Genomic DNA, 16,143 nt, shown 5'->3' on the forward strand with positions numbered 1-16,143 from the left:
TTTACACACTTAATTAAATTACAGTAATTACAATACAATAACTCAATCAGGGGGAACAGAAATATGTGGGTGCATCAGAGAAGAACCTGCTACTTATGCATTCTAAAGCCAATGGGTATCCACATATTTTACAGGCTTGATAAATCCACAGACCTGGCTAGTAGTAAATTGATTAAGAAAACTTCTGATGAATATGCAAAGAAATTGCTTGCTAAGTTTGATAGAAATCTTCACTAATCATCCATACCCCAATTCAAAATGATGGTTTCATCAAAATAGCCTCCCTATTCCATTAATTGATTTTATAAGTAATGTTACATATATTAACTTAAGTAAAATTATACTAATTATACTAATTAAAATTATAATTTTAATTAACTTAAGTAAAATTATACTAATTATACTAATTAAAATTATACTAATAAAATAAAGATGGGTTTTATCAATAGCATTACACTTATAAGTTTGTTCGAAAACTAGGCTCATGTGTTAAAGCCATGGGAGGAGGGCCTTCAATGTAAATATATATGAATTTTGCCACAGCTTTTTTCCTGTAGCCATTCCAATACAACTGTTTTGACACTTTTTTACCTCAATGTCATCATTCTGATGAAATGAAACAAGCAAAGATTTTTAACTTTTAGCTTTTAAAATACATACTCCATTTCTAAGCTTTATCTGAGGTTAAGGTGGGTATATATTTTGAATATTAAATAGATATTAAGATGTTGATATTTAAAAAATTTCAGAAATCAAAGTGGTCTGTTTTGTTTTTTTTTTAAGATTTTATTTATATATTTGACAGAGATAGACACAGCCAGCGAGAGAGGGAACACAAGCAGGGGGAGTGGGAGAGGAAGAAGCAGGCTCATAACGGAGGAGCCCAACGTGGGGCTCGATCCCATAACTCCAGGATCACGCCATGAGCCGAAGGCAGAAGCTTAACCGCTGTGCCACCCAGGCGCCCCCAAAGTGGTCTGTTTTGATATAGAACACTTTAGCATCTGGCCTCTATCACATAGACTATTGGGAGACTTTGAATTAGGCAAGAAACATAGCCAGATCTGTTTGAAGATCCCTTTTCGAGGGGTGCCTGGGTGGCTCAGTTCGTTGAGCATCAGACTCTTGGTTTCAGCTCAGGTCAATGATCTCATGGGTCGTGGGATGGAGCCCCACATGGGGCTTTGTGCTGAGCGGGGAGTCTGCTTGAAGATTCTCTCCCTCTGCCTAACCCCCCAATAAATAAATAGATCTTTTTAAAAATCACTTATCCAGAAATATGGTCAGATTAGAAGAGAAACTGCAGGTGGAGAGAACAATTAAAAAATCATTACCCTACCCAAATCTTGCCTGAACTAGGGTACCACCAGTAGAAACACAAAAGAAGACTGCTATAAGAGATATTTAGAAGTAGAATTAATCATTCTTGCTAAAAATTTGGATTTTGAAGAACAGGATAAGGAACAGTTGAAGAGGCCCTTGAGATGTCCAGCAACTGAATGATCATATCAAGAAATAAGAGACACAGAGAAAGTGCTCAGCATCTGGAGAATAATTGAATAAATGAGCCAAATCTCTTGCTTCTCACATTAGATGTTTAAAAAAAGCTTAATTTGAATGAACTCCCCCACCAACCCAAGCCACAACAACAATAGTTACAAACACAAAAGTTTTTAAAAAGTCAAGTTGGTCAATAAAAAACATATTTTGTTCAGTTTGAAGATATCCAGTAGGCAGCTAAAAATATAATACAATGGCAGAGGAGTGGTGGCTATCCGTCCCATTAGTAGTCACCAAAGGGATTACCCAGGGAGAAAAACATAGAGAAGCAGCACACCTGGGGATGCAGGCAAGAAAATGCTGACATTGGAAGGGCAGATGGAAGAAGAGGAGCCAGTTGGGATTAAAAGTGGCTGAAATAGGAGCGCCTGAGTGGCTCAATTGGTTAACCATCTGCCTTTGGCTCAGGTCTTGAGCCCCACGTCTGGCTCCTTGCTCAATGGGGAGCCTGCTTCTCCCTCTCCCCTGCCTGCCACTCCTCCTGCTTGTGCTCTCTCTCTCTCTCCAATAAATAAATAAAATCTTAAAAAAAAAAAAAAAGAAAAAGAGTGGCTAAAATGGATGTAGGACAATCAAAAGCAATGGCAGAAGTGATCTGATTTGGCTAAAGCCATCTCTGTCAACAGATGGAACAGAGAAGAATTCTGTAAAGGATCCACACTCTGGATATCAATCAGGGTAAGAGGTTAGGAATTAATTCTGTGGAACAAAGATTTTTAAAGATCTGGGGGATTGAGAGGATCATACTCCAACTCTCACCATTTGACCCCAACCCCCAGGTACTGGCATTCACTGTAGGGTAGTTTGCAAATCATTCCTGTGGACAGTCATGGAGAGTTTCTGAATATGAATTAGCAGGAATAGGGGTGGCATCAGGAAGATTCATTGGATATCTATCCAGGATGAACTGGAAAAAGAAAAATCCCTAGATTTTGGTAGCAACCATGGTATTGATCTCAGAGGTACACATGGCAGCCTGAATTTTCATTCAGTTTTTTTTCAAGCTTTTATTTAAATTCTAGTTAGTTAACATACAGTGTAATATTGGTTTCAGAAGTAGAATTTAGTGATTCATCACTTACATACAGCACCCAGTGCTCATCACAGCAAGTACACTCCTTAATACCCATTATCCATTTAGTCCATTCCCTGACCACCTCCCCTCCATCAACCCTCAGTTTGTTCTCTATAGTTAAGAGTCTCTTATGGTTTGCCTCCCCGTCTTGTTTCCCCTTCCCCTATGTTCATCCATTTTATTTCTTAAATGCCACATAAGTGAAATCATATGGTATTTGTCTTTCTCTGAATGACTTACTTCCCTTAGCATAATACACTCTAGCTCCATCCATGTCATTGCAAACGGCAAGACTTCATTCTTTTGGATGGCTGAGTAGTATTCCACTGTGTGTGTGTGTGTGTGTGTGTGTGTGTGTGTGTATGCACATCTTCTTTATCCATTCATAAGTTGATGGACCTTTGGGCTCTTTCCATAATTTGGCTAAGATTGATATTGCTGCTATAAACATCAGGGTGCATGTGTCTCTTTGAATCAGTATTTTTGTATCTTTTGGGTAAATAACAAGTAGTGCAATTGCTGGGTCATTGGGTAGTTCTATTTTTAACTTTTTGAGGAATCTCCATACTGTTTGCATCTCACCAATAGTGTAAGAGGGTTCCCCTTTCTCCGCACCCTTGCCAACATCTGTTGTTTCCTGTGCTGTTAATTTTAAACATTCTGACAGGTGTGAGGTGATATCTCACTGTAGTTTTGATTTGTATTTCCCTGATGAATGATGTTGAGCATCTTTTCATGTGTCTGTTGGCCATCTGTATGTCTTCTTCGGGAAAATGTCAGGGCAGCCTGAATTAAGATGTGGTGGTCAGCGTGAAAAAGCTGCTTCAACAGCGCTTTGCCAGCCTACAGAATTGGGTGTTTTTGGTGGGAACTGAGACCATCTCAAGAGTTTCTACTTGGGAGGAGTGACATAAAGGCACTGGTTTAGTGAAGGATGAATTTAGGAATGGTAAAAAGGATTAAACAGTGGGTAAGACTGGAGGTAGACAGACAAGTTGTTGTAGCTGCACCGGTGTAAAGTGATGAAACCCTGAAATAAAGTTCAGAACACACAACCGTTCTTTGGCAACATTCCACTGTGTCTTCCAGACTAGGGCCTCTAGTTCCTGCCTGCCTTAGTTTCTGGTCACCTCATCCCAAGAGGATATGCCCGAGCAGATTCCCCAGCTAGCACTCACCATTTCCTCGTGTAGGCTGTCATGCTACAAGGCCCCTCCCTCTCAATCCAGCCCCAGTTCCACCACTTTCATTTGTTTGCCTTCGCCTCTCTTCTCAGGTGAAGAAGGCTATTTGGATGCTGCTATAGTCATACGCTATTTGTATTTGCCCAGGTGTCACTTTCATTTTCATTTTTCTATTCCTACCAAATCTGACAAAACAGAATACTGGCCCACAAGCAAGAACTTGGTTTTAAGCCCAGCTCTGCTATTGAATGATGTGGTCCTCGGCACATCATTTTATCTTTTCCGGCCTAAACTTTCTTACCTTGAAAATAGGGACTATCGATTTGATTAATGAAAGTTAACTTCAAGAAACTGGTGAAAGCTAAGGACCTCTTTGTCAGGAGATTCACGTGGGCACACACAAAATCTATAAACTTCAGGAGATTCATAAACACCCTTCAAGCCCAAGGCAGTGTTTCTTAAAATATGTGAATCAGAATCACCTTAAGTCCTTGTTAAAAATGCAATCCCAGACCCTCCCAAGAGATTTTGATTTACCATGTCTAGAATCTATGCCCAGTAATTTACATTTTTTACAACTCCAGGTGATTCTAATGCAGGTGGCCCATGCTGCACCATCATATCTAGAGAAACAACATGCTTGAAGCATCCTTGCAACTCAAGTTAAAAACTTTTGGACCAGATGCTCACTAGAATTCATTCTACAGCTAATATTCTGCCTCTGTCTTTGTGAGCCTATGTCATTGAGAAAGGGATAATAAAAGTTAACTTCCAGGTCTTAAGTCTGAATGACTGTAGCACAAGAAGAAAAATCCGAATTGTCCTTTTGGAGTAAGGAAATTGGTATTCAATGTATTTTTTAAAAGAGGAAGAAAAAGTTTGAAGGATATTTACAACTTGTTAATTAGTTACTAAATGTTTACAAAATCAAAATCAAATAATATAAAACCCCAAATCTGGACTCTACAAGTTTCTAAAGAAATGTAGGGCTAAGTATGAGTCTCTGTAAGCTGAAACTGTTAAAACAAAGAGATTCACACACAGCCAACAGATTCAAAATAAATACAAAAAGTACTTCTCTTGTACACAAATGGTTTAGAAGTATTTGTGAAATAACAGGGTATGAACATTATAGAGCAACAATTTGAACTACCATACAACAGTCTAATAAACTGATTTACTGTTATTATGTACTTCTATTATAGAAGCGGAAGATAAACATGTTAACTTGGGTTTTGGGAGGCACCCACAACTTCCGTGGTACTTTGCATAAAGCCTTTGACTTAATCTTCTGTGAGGGAAGTATCACGTCCACTGTATAAATGAAGAAAGTCACACCCGAGAGAGTCACAGCTAGTTAAGTGGCCCAGTGTGAGCAAATCTGGCCTCCTAACCTGATGTTTTTCATTGTTGTGAGGACTTCCCGTCGCCCTTCTACCTATCGTCACCACCCCATCCACCTGAGTCAATTTCCACACCCGGTCTCCAACTCCTTTTAACCATCTCACAGATTCGGGATGCATTTCTCCAGTAAATCCACCTGTCCTCATTCCTTGCCTGGGTTTCCCCAGCCAGGGCTCCAGAGGCTCAAAGATGGGAGGAGAGTACGGAGCAGACTACGGGGGCGGGGTGCTCCTGGGCCGGCCCGAAACCTCAGAGCGTCGCCCTTGTCTGGCCCCGGGGCAGAGCAACCGAGCAGAAACCCGGCTCCCTCGTCACCCCTCCCCGGGGACGGCCTCCCGAGCACTCACAACCGCGAAACCAGGCTGCGGCGAGGGCTCGCGGCTGGGCCTGCACTGGGTTGCCGACCACAACGGGTAAAATTTCCTACAACAGTCCTGCACCTCGCAGGTCCTGGCTGCAACCTGCAACCTAAAGGCCAGGCGTGACTATGGGGCGGGACAGGGAAAGGCAGCAACATTTACCTCATCCAGCTCGGGCCTGGCCGCTTCCGGCCTTTCCGGGTCACCCATCGCGCAGATTCCGCCAGAGCTACCGCAGCTGAAGGAACTGAGAGCCTCGGGCCACCTCCAACTATGGCAGGACCCAGGTGGCCCGCGGGTCCAAGGAGTCAGCCCCGCCTGCGGCTGTACAGACCCCTCCTACTCCCGCCGTACCCACTTTCTAGCCAGCCGATGGAGCAACTCCCCCTGCGCCGGCCTGGCCCCGCCTCCCCCGCCTCAGGGACCCGCCTACTCCGGCCGGCCCCGCCTCCCGCCTGCGGCCTGAGGACAGCTCTCGGTGTCGGCCAACCCCGCAGCATCCGTCGTGCGGACCCCGCCTCCCCGGTCTCAGAACCCCGCCCACTCCAGGAGGCCCCGCCCCACTCCGCTACCGCTACCCGGACTCCGACCCCGCCTCCCGCCGACCCCCAGAAGAACTCGCCCGGAACCTGCGGGCCTCGCCTCCTCGCTCCGGGTGTGAGAGATTCGGTCTACGGCTTTTGGCCCCGCCTGCGTGGCGGGCTCCGGGCTCTACTCACTCGTACGGGAGGTGCCCGGACGCGCCTGGTCGCCCCTCCGAGCCGAGATTCCCCAGCTAGCTCTAGCCGCGCCTCAGAAACACGGTAAGTCGCGCTAACTCGGCGTGTCCTGAGAGACTGCCCCGGGGGGGAGGAGACGCGGGAGGAGATGAGGAGAAAGCGCTCTTCGCGTGTGAAGCGGTGGTGGGAAAAGCCACACTATTGGTGAAAAAAGAAAACCGCACTGTTAAAAAATTAATGAGGAGAAAAGGCTGCCTTGTTTTGTATTTCAGCAGCCGGAAAGAAATTGTTGAGGGGAAAGTGTGTGTGTGAATGGGGTCGGTGGGGCTCCCAGAGTGAGGACGAGAGGCAGAAAGGACCCAAATTAGGGAAATGTTGTGGAAGCTCTGGGAAATTGTTTCAACAAACTAAGCTTTTGAAGTAGCTACTGAGCGCCTCTGTGAGCTAGGCATTTCGGCTTCGAGACTGCCGTGTGAGGGGGGTGCTGCCGTGCCCCTCCTCACAGGTGAAGACACGCCGCCGCCGGCGGATAAATCACGAAGATTAGTTAACTAAGAAGCAACAGAGAGATTCCCCTCCCCCCTCACCCCGTGTCTGGGCAGGAGTCGGTGCCGAGAGTCACAATAATGGGATTGAATTGACTGCTATCCATGGGGGGGGGCTGATCTAAAGATAACTACAACAGAAAGAAAAAAATAGTTTAGCAAATAAAAATGAGGTGAAAGAGGTTCAATAGCTTGAAGCTGAAATATTGGGAGAACCTTGTCATGCCTTGAACAACATGCACCTGTTCTGTGGATAGCCGTGTGAAGTATGGTAAAACAGGATAGAAAACTAAGCTTTGAAAATGCCCGACAGCTCTTTCTAAAAACCTGCCCCAGAGTGGGGGATGAGAGTTATCTTTCTTAAGGCAATTACTACGGGTAAGGGCTGAGGAAAATGTTTTACATATATCGACTTCAAATAATAGCTAAATTCTGTGAGGAAACTGAGTCTTAAGTCGGATAATTTATTGGCCACATGGCAAATAAACTAAGAGCAAGGATTATATCATTTAAAGTTATCAAACAATATGTCTACTATATGTCAGGCATCGTATTTGGTATTGAAGAAACAAAAATGAACGAACCTAGTGAAAAAGAACATGGGTCCTGGAGCCATATCCTCGTGGGCATGAATTCTAGCTCCCCCATTTATTAGCTGCGCTACCTTGGACAAGTTACTTAGCCTCTGCAAGATCCAGTTTCCTCACCTGTAGGATAAGAATGATAATACCTTCCTTAAAAGATTGTTGTGGAGATTTAATAATATATTACTTGTAAAGCACTTACTGGGGTGGGGAATTAAAATGGTAGCTTCCAAGTACACTTGTGCTACTAATCATGGAGGTCATGGAACAGAAGGGTTCAGATCAAATTAAGTTGCTGGAATTAACACAGTTTACTACATTAATTTAAAACCTACATCAAGGGGAAAGAGTTGTGGCAGCTAATATATTTAAGATAGGGTGTGGGGAGGGGAGGGACTGGAAGGACCCTACTATCCAAATCTCAATGTTACTCAGTGTTCATGTATCCTGCCCTTGCTGCATCAGCTTTCCTGACTAGTGGTATAGCTATTAAGAACAGAGTTAAGGGCTGCCTGAATGGTTCAGTCGGTTAAGTGTCTGATTTTGGCTCCCGTCATGATCTCAGGGTACTGGGATCGATTCCCTCATAGGACTCTGCACTCAGCGGGGAGTCTGCTTCTCCCTCCCCCCCCGCCCCCCACTTGTGCTCTCTCTTTCTCTCTCAAAATCTTAAGAAAAAAAAAAACAGCTAAGGATTAGCAAGGGGTCTCAACAGACAGACGGTGAAGCCAGCATACACTTGCTCTTTTGGAGATGCAGGATCAAGTAGACCTGCTCACAGGTGTAACTTACTGTAAATTAACCTGCTGAGCAGCTATGAGTTTTATCTGTGTTTCTTGGGAAGAGCAGATATGGGGCCAAAATGGATGTCACCAACTGGTGGCTGATTTAGGGATAACATAGTTGTCAATATGGAAGTGACGTGGTCTTTACTTTATGAATATTTAAAGATCTACTTATTCCTTCCAACCATTTCTCTCTGTGACGTTTGTTTATTCCATTGTTTTTTTTAATCTATGTTCAACGTAATTATGTTCCATTTATTTGTCTTTAACATGCCTCGTAGGTTAATAACTTACTTACTATTTATACTTAACATATCTTACGAATCTCCATAGGTCTTACAATCCAGTTGCTCCCACACTTAGTTTCTTTCAATTTTTACAGCAGAATTGAATAATCTTAGTATAGCAAAAACACATTACAGTGCTTTTAACAGTGCCTGGTGCATAGTAGGCAGTAGGTATAAGTTTCCCTCCAAGATGTTTAAAGTTAATAGGGCAGATATAAAATGTGCAATTGAAAGATCTCTAGGAGTAAGATGATTCTACATCTTCATATAGCCCTTGCAGCATATTTTCCAAGAATACCCTCAACATTTTTGATCCCACATGCTGTTTCAGAAACTTGATATCCCTCCCATCAAAGGGTGGAGTCTTGGGGCACCTGGGTGGCTCAGTCAGTTAAGCATCTGCCTTCGGCTCTGGTCATGATCTCTGAGTCCTGGGTGAGCCCCTTGTCTGGATCCCTGCTCAGTGGTGAGCCTGCTTCTCCCTCTCCCTCCCCTCTGCCCACCCAGTTCATGCTTGCTCATGCTCTGTCTGTCTCAAGTAAATAAATAAAATCTTAAAAAAAAAAAAAAAAAGGTGGAGTCTAATTCCTCCTCGGTGGTCTACAAGTTTGTGTCTCCTGAAATCCCTATGTTGAAAACCTAATGCCTAAGGTAATGGTTTCAGGAGGTAGGGCCTTTGGGAGGTGATTAATTAGGTCATGAGAGTTGAGCCTTCATGAATGGCATTAGTGCCCTTAGATTGTTATGGGTTTTTTTGTTTGTGTGTTTTTGTTTTTTTGATATTGGGTTATAGGAGTTCTTTGTATATTTTGGATATTAACCTATTAAAAAGGTTATGACTGCAAATATTTTCTCTCATCCAGTAGTTTGCTTTTTCATTTGGTTTTTGGATTCTTTTGCTGTGCAGAAGCTTTTCAGCTTGTTTATGTTGGGATTTCTTGCCTTTGTTTTTGGTATTAGATCCAGTAAAAAATCATCACTAAGACTGATGTTTAGGAGCTTACCGCTTATGTTTTCTTCTAGAGTTTTATGGTTTCGGTCTTTAATCTTTAATTTGATGTTCAAATCTTTAATCCATTTTGAACTAATTTTTGTGTGTGGTGTAAGATAGTGGGCCAGTGTCATTCATTTGCATTTGGCTGTCCAGGTATCCCAACACCATTTATTGGATAACTGTCCTTTCCCCATTATATATTCTTGGATCTTTTGTTGTAAATTAATTGACTATATATGCATGGTTTTATTTCTGGGCTCTCTATTCTTTTTTTTTTTTTTTTAAGATTTTATTTATTTATTTGACAGAGAGAGAGACAGCCAGTGAGAGAGGGAACACAGGGGGAGTGGGAGAGGAAGAAGCAGGCTCTTAGTGGAGGAGCCTGATGTGGGGCTCGATCCCATAACGCCGGGATCACGCCCTGAGCCGAAGGCAGCCGCTTAACTGCTGTGCCACCCAGGCGCCCCTGGGCTCTCTATTCTTTCCATTGATTTGTGTGTCTGTTTTTATGTGACTACTCTTTTGATTATTACATCTATGTAATTTAGTTTAAAGTCAGGGAGTGTGATGCCTCTAGTTTTCTTTCTCAAGATTGCTTTGGCTGTTCAAGGTCTTTTGTAGTTCTATACAGATTTTAGGATTGTTTGTTCTATTTCTGTGAAATGTGCCATTGGAATTTTGATACAGGAGGCATTGAATCTATAGACTGCTCTGAGTAGTATGGACATTTTTTTGAGTAGGATGGACATTTTAACAATATTCTTCTAATCCATGAAGGCAGACTATCTTTCCATTTATTTGTGTTTTCAGTTTCTTTTATTAATGTCTTATAGTTTTCAGTGTACAGGTCTTTCACCTCCTTGGTTAAATTTATTCCTAGGTTTTTATTCTTTTTTATGCAATTGCAAATGGGAGTATTTTCTAATTTCTCTTTCTGGTAGTTCATTATTGTATAGAAATCAATAGATTTCTGTAAATTTTGTGTCCTGCAACTTCACTGAATGTTTATTTTAATACTTTTTTGGTGGAGATTTTAGTGTTTTCTATGTATAATATGTCATCTGCAAATAGTGACAATTTTATTTCTTCTTTTCCAACGTGGATGCCATTTTTTTTCCTTGACTAATTGTTCCAGATGGGATTTCCAATACTATGTTTAATAAGTGTCAAGAAGAGCCAGCATCCTTGTTTTGTTCCTGATCTTAGAAGGAAAGCTTTCAGCTTCTCAGTGTTGAATATGATGTTAGCTGTGGGCTTGTTATATATTGCCTTTATTATATTGAGGTGTGTGTCCTTTATACTTTGAGAGTTTTTTTTTTTTAAGATTTTATTTATTTATTTGACAGAGATAGAGACAGCCAGCGAGAGAGGGAACACAAGCAGGGGGAGTGGGAGAGGAAGAAGCAGGCTCATAGCAGAAGAGCCTGATGTGGGGCTCGATCCCATAACGCCGGGATCACGCCCTGAGCCGAAGGCAGACGCTTAACCGCTGTGCCACCCAGGCGCCCCTATACTTTGAGAGTTTTATCATAAGTGGATGTTGTTTTTTGTCAAATGCTTTTTCTCCATCTGCATTATCTGAGATTATCATGATTTTTTATATTTCATTTTGTTAATTTGTTGTATCACATTGATTTGCAGATGTTGAGCCACCCTTGCATCCCTGGAATAGATCCCACTTGATCTTAGTGTATGCTCTTTTTAATGTATCGTTGAATTTGGTTTGCTAATATTTAGTTGAGGATTTTTCCATTTATGTTCAGCAGGGATATCGGCCTATAAATTTGTTGTGGTGTCCCTATCTGGTTTTATTGTCCAGTAATGCTAGTCTCATAAAATGAGTTTGGAAGAGTTCCCTCACCTTTTTTGGTAGAGTCTGAGAAGGATTGGTGTAATTTTTTTTTTTTTTTGAATGTTGGTAGAATTCTCCAGTGAAACTGTGGTACGGGACACTTGTTTGTTGGGAGGTTTTTAATTACTGAGCCAACCTCCCTACTAGTGATTGGTCTGTTCAGATTTTATATCTTCTCATGATTCAGGCTTGGTAGGTTGTATGTTTCTAACAATCTATCCATTTCTTTTAGATGGTCAAATTTGTTGGCATATAATTGTTCATAGTAGTCTCTTATGATCTTTTGTATTTCTGTGATACCAGTTGAAACATCTCTTTCATTTCTGATTTTGAGTCCTCTTTTGTGCTTGGGAAGTCTACCTAAAGTCAATTTTAACTTTTCAAAGACTCAGTTCTTAGTTTCATTGATTTTCTCTATTGTCTCTTTAGTCTCTGTTTTATTTCTGCTCTAATTTTTCTTATTTCCTTCCTTCTGCCAACTTTGTTCTTTTTTTTTTTTTTTAGGTCCTCGAGGTTTATTTAAGATAATTCATTTTTTGATGTAGGCCTTTATCACTATGAACTTACGCCTTAGAAGTGCTTTTGCTAGGGTGCCTGGGTGGCTCAGTCGGTTAAGTGTCCTATTCTTGATTTTGGCTCTTGATTTTCTTTGGCTCGGGTCATGATTTCAGGGTCGTGAGATTGAGTCCCGTGTCAGGCTGTGCTCAGTGCAGAGTCTGCTTGTCTCTCTCCCTTCCTCTGCTTGCATACTTTCCTGTCTCTCTCTCTCTCTCTCTCTCTCTCTCTCTCTCTCATGTAAATAAATAAATAAAATCTTTTTCAAGAAAGTGCTTTTGCTACATCCCATAAATTTTCATGTTGTATTTTCATTTGTCTCAGGATATTTTTAAATTAACTTATTTTTAATTGAAATATAGTTGACATACAATATTAGTTTCAGGTGTACAACATAGTGATTCAACATTTATATAACATGAAATGCTTAGAACAATAAATATAGTTACCATCTGTTACCATACAAAGTTATTACATTATTATTGACTATATTCCCTATGCTGTATTTTATCCCTGTGACTTATAATTGGAAGTTTGTACCTCTTAATCCCCTTTGCCTATTTCACCCATCCCTTTATCCCCCAGCAACCACCGGTTTATTCTCTGTATTTGAATCTGTTTGGGTTTTTTTTTTTTTTGATTCCACATATAAGTGAAATCATATGATATTTGTCTTTCTCAGTCTGACTCATTTCACTTAGCATAATACCCTCTGGGTCCACCCATATTGTCACAAATGGCAAGATTTCATTCTTTTTTATGGCCAAGTAATATTCCGTCATATGTATATAGTGATGGATACTTGGGCTGCTTCCATATCTTGGCTATTATAAATAATGCTGTAGTGAACATAGGGGTGCATGTAACTTTTCAAATTAGTGTTTTTGTTTTCTTTAGGTAAATACCCAGAAGTGGAACTGCTGTATTGTATGGTATTTTTATTTTTAATTTTTTGAGGAACATCCATATTGTTTTACATAATGGCTATACCAATTTACATTCCACCAACAGGGCACAAGGGTTCCCTTTTTCCCTTTCCGCCGCATCTTTACACTTGTTATTGTCTTTTGACACGAGCCATTCAGACAGGTGTGAGGTGCTAGCTCATTGTGGTTTTGATTTGCATCTCCCTGTTGATTAGTGATGTTGAGCATCTTTTCATGTTGACCATCTGTATGTCTTCTTTGGAAAAATGTCTATTTAGGTCCTCTGCCCATTTTTAAATCATGTTTTGTTTGTTTTGGTGTTGGATGCAGGAGTATATTTTGAATTAGCATTTTTTTGGGGTATATCATTTGCAGATCTCTTCTCCCATTCAGCAGGTTGCTTTTTCATTTTGTTGATGGTTTCCTTCACTGTACAATCAAGGTATTCTTTATTTCTTTTGATTTTTTCCTTTGATCCATTGATTATTCAGTAGCATGTTGTTTAACCTCCACATATTTATGAATTTTTCCATTTTCTACTTGTAATTGATTTCTAGTTTTATACCACTGTCATCAGAAAAGATGCTTGATATACTTCAGTCTTTTTATTTTTATTTATTTTTTTTTAATTTTTTTATTTTTTTATTCAACAGAGACAGAAACAGCCAGCGAGAGAGGGAACACAAGCAGGGGGAGTGGGAGAGGAAGAAGCAGGCTCATAGTGGAGGAGCCTGATGTGGGGCTTGATCCCGTAATGCCGGGATCACGCCCTGAGCCGAAGGCAGACGTTTAACCGCTGTGCCACCCAGGCGCCCCTACTTCAGTCTTTTTAAATTTAAGATGTGTTTTGTGGCCTAACATATGATCTGTCCTGATGAGTGTTCCACGTGCACTTGAGAAGAACATGTATTCTTTTGCTTTTGGATGTTGTATTCTGTATATATCTGTTAAGTCTATCTGGTCTAACATGTCATTTAAGGCCAATGTTACCTTCTTGATTTTTCTGTCTGGATGATATATCCATTGATATAAACAGGATATTAAAGTCCCCTACTATTACTGTATTGCTGTGTCTTCCTTTAGATATGTTAATATTTGCTTTATATATTTAGGTGCTGCGATATAGGGTGCATAAATATTTACAAATATATCCTCCTGTTGGATTAACCCCTGCTTTCATTATGTAATGCCCTTCTTTGTCTCCTATTAGTCTTTAATAAAGTCTATTTTGTCTATTAAAAGTATATGTAGGGACACTTGGGCGGCTCAGTCGGTTAAGCATCTGCCTTCAGCTCAGGTCATGATCCCAGGGTCCTGGGATCGAGTCCTGCATCAGGCTCCTTGCTCAGCGGGGAGCCTGCTTCTCCCTCTGCCTTCCTGTCCCCCTGCTTGTGCTGTCTCTCTGATAAATAAATGAATACAATCTTAAAAAAATAAAATTTACCAAAAAAGTGTATCTACCCCAGCTTTCTTTTGGTTTCCATTTGCTTGGAATATCTTTTTCCATCTTTTCACTTTCAATCTGTATGTCCTTACAGCTGACTTGTTGTGAGCAGTATATAAATGGGTCTTTTTTTTTTTTTTAATCCATTCAGCCATTCTGTGTCTTTTGGTTGGAGAATTTAGTGTTTTAGTGCCCTTATGAAAGAGGATCCAGAGAGCTCCCTGGCCCTTTCAGCCATGTGAGGGTATGGTGAGAAGTCTGTGAGAAGAGGGCACACTCACTCCATCACGCTGGCACCCTGCTCTGATTTCCAGCCTGTAGAACAGTGAGAAATAAATATTTGTTGTTTATTATTTGTTGTTTATAAACCACCCAATCTGTGGTATTTTGTTATAGCAACCATAACAGACTAAGATACTTCCCTTTGAATGTAAGCTGTCCTTAGACTTGTTTTTTCCTCCTGGTTTTATTAAGATATAACAGACATACAACATTGTATAAGTTTAAGGTATATAGCATAATAATTTGGCTTATTTAAGTTGTGAAATTATTCGTTTAGTCAGCATCATCTATTGATACAAAAAAAGTATTTTTCCTTCAGATGAGAACTCTTAGGATTTATACTCTTTTATATATACCATACAGCAGGATTGATGATGGTCATCATGTTGTATGTTACACCTCTAGTACTTATTTATCTTATAATTGAAAGTTTGTACCTTTTGACCACATTTATTCAATTCTTCCTCCTCCTTCCCTTCACCTCTGGTAACCAGAAATCTGATCTCTTTTTCCATGAGTTTGTTTTAAGTTTTCACGTATAAGTGAGATCATTTTGTATTTCTCTGACTTCTTTCATCTAGCATAAGGGCCTCAGGGTCCATTCATGTTGTCATAAATGTCAAGATTTCCTCCTTTTTATGGTTGAATAATATTCCATTATATATGTATATAAAATATATAACACACTTTATCCATTCATCTGGTAACAGACACAAGTTTCCATGCCTTCCCTGGCTGTTATAAATAATGCTGCTATGAACATGGAGATGGAGATATCTCTTCGACATAGTGTTTTCATTTTCTTCACATATATTCCCAGAAGTGGAATTGGTGGATCATATGGTAGTTCTATTTTTAATTTTTTGAGGAACCTCCATATTATTTTTCATTATGACTACCAATTTACAGTTGCAGCAAGAGGGCAAAAGGATTCCCTTTTTTCCCTACATCCTTTCCAGTGTTATCTCTTATCTTTTTGATGCTAGCTGTTTTAACTGGTGTGACATAATGTCTTATTGTGGTTTTGATTTGCATTTCCCTGATGATGAGTGATGTTGAGCAACTTTTCATGTACCTATTGGCCATTCCTATATCTTCATTGGAAAAATGTCTATTCAGGTCCTTTGACCATTTTTAAATTGAATTATTTGCTTTCTTATTGAGTTGTATGTGTTCTTTATATATTTGGGATATTAACCTCTCATCAGATTTTTGGTTTGCAAGTATTTTTCCCCATTCTGTAGGTTGTCTCTTCATTTTGTTGTTTTTTCCTTTTGCTGTGCAGAAGCTTTTTTGTTTGGTATAGTCCCACTTGGTTTGTTTGTTTTTTTTTTTTTTTTAATTTTGTTGCTTGTATTTAGGTGTCCTATCAAAAAAAATCATTGCCAAGACCCATGTCAAAGAACACTTTTCCTATATTTTCTTTAGGAGTTTTATGTTTTCAGGTCTTATAATTAAGTCTTTAATCTGTTCCAAGGTAATTTTTGTGAGTGGTGTAAGATAGAAGTCTAGTTTAGTTTTTTTACATGTGAATATCCAATTTTCCCAGCAGCATTTATTCAAGAGCATATTTTTTTTTCCATTCAGT

At 40.2% G+C, this 16,143-nt stretch overlaps 1 protein-coding gene across 7 annotated transcripts in view; it reads right to left on the reverse strand.

Moving 5' to 3' along the window:
- RRM2B (ribonucleotide reductase regulatory TP53 inducible subunit M2B) overlaps nucleotides 1-5,991 on the reverse strand; it is an 88,609-nt gene extending 82,618 nt beyond the window's left edge. For 5 of the 7 annotated variants that reach the window (XM_034668404.1, XM_034668403.1, XM_019803132.2 and 2 more), the window contains exon 1: nucleotides 5,745-5,991. In XM_034668404.1, the coding sequence (XP_034524295.1) occupies nucleotides 5,745-5,792 (48 nt within the window). In that variant the 5' untranslated portion in view covers nucleotides 5,793-5,991. The remainder of the gene's footprint in view (nucleotides 1-5,744) is intronic. The other 2 variants (XM_011229138.3, XM_034668405.1) reach the window with 1 other exon arrangement.
- Nucleotides 5,992-16,143: the final 10,152 nt, after the last annotated feature.

This window comes from Ailuropoda melanoleuca, chromosome 9 (genome assembly GCF_002007445.2).
Source record: "Ailuropoda melanoleuca isolate Jingjing chromosome 9, ASM200744v2, whole genome shotgun sequence".
Taxonomy (NCBI): domain Eukaryota; kingdom Metazoa; phylum Chordata; class Mammalia; order Carnivora; family Ursidae; genus Ailuropoda; species Ailuropoda melanoleuca.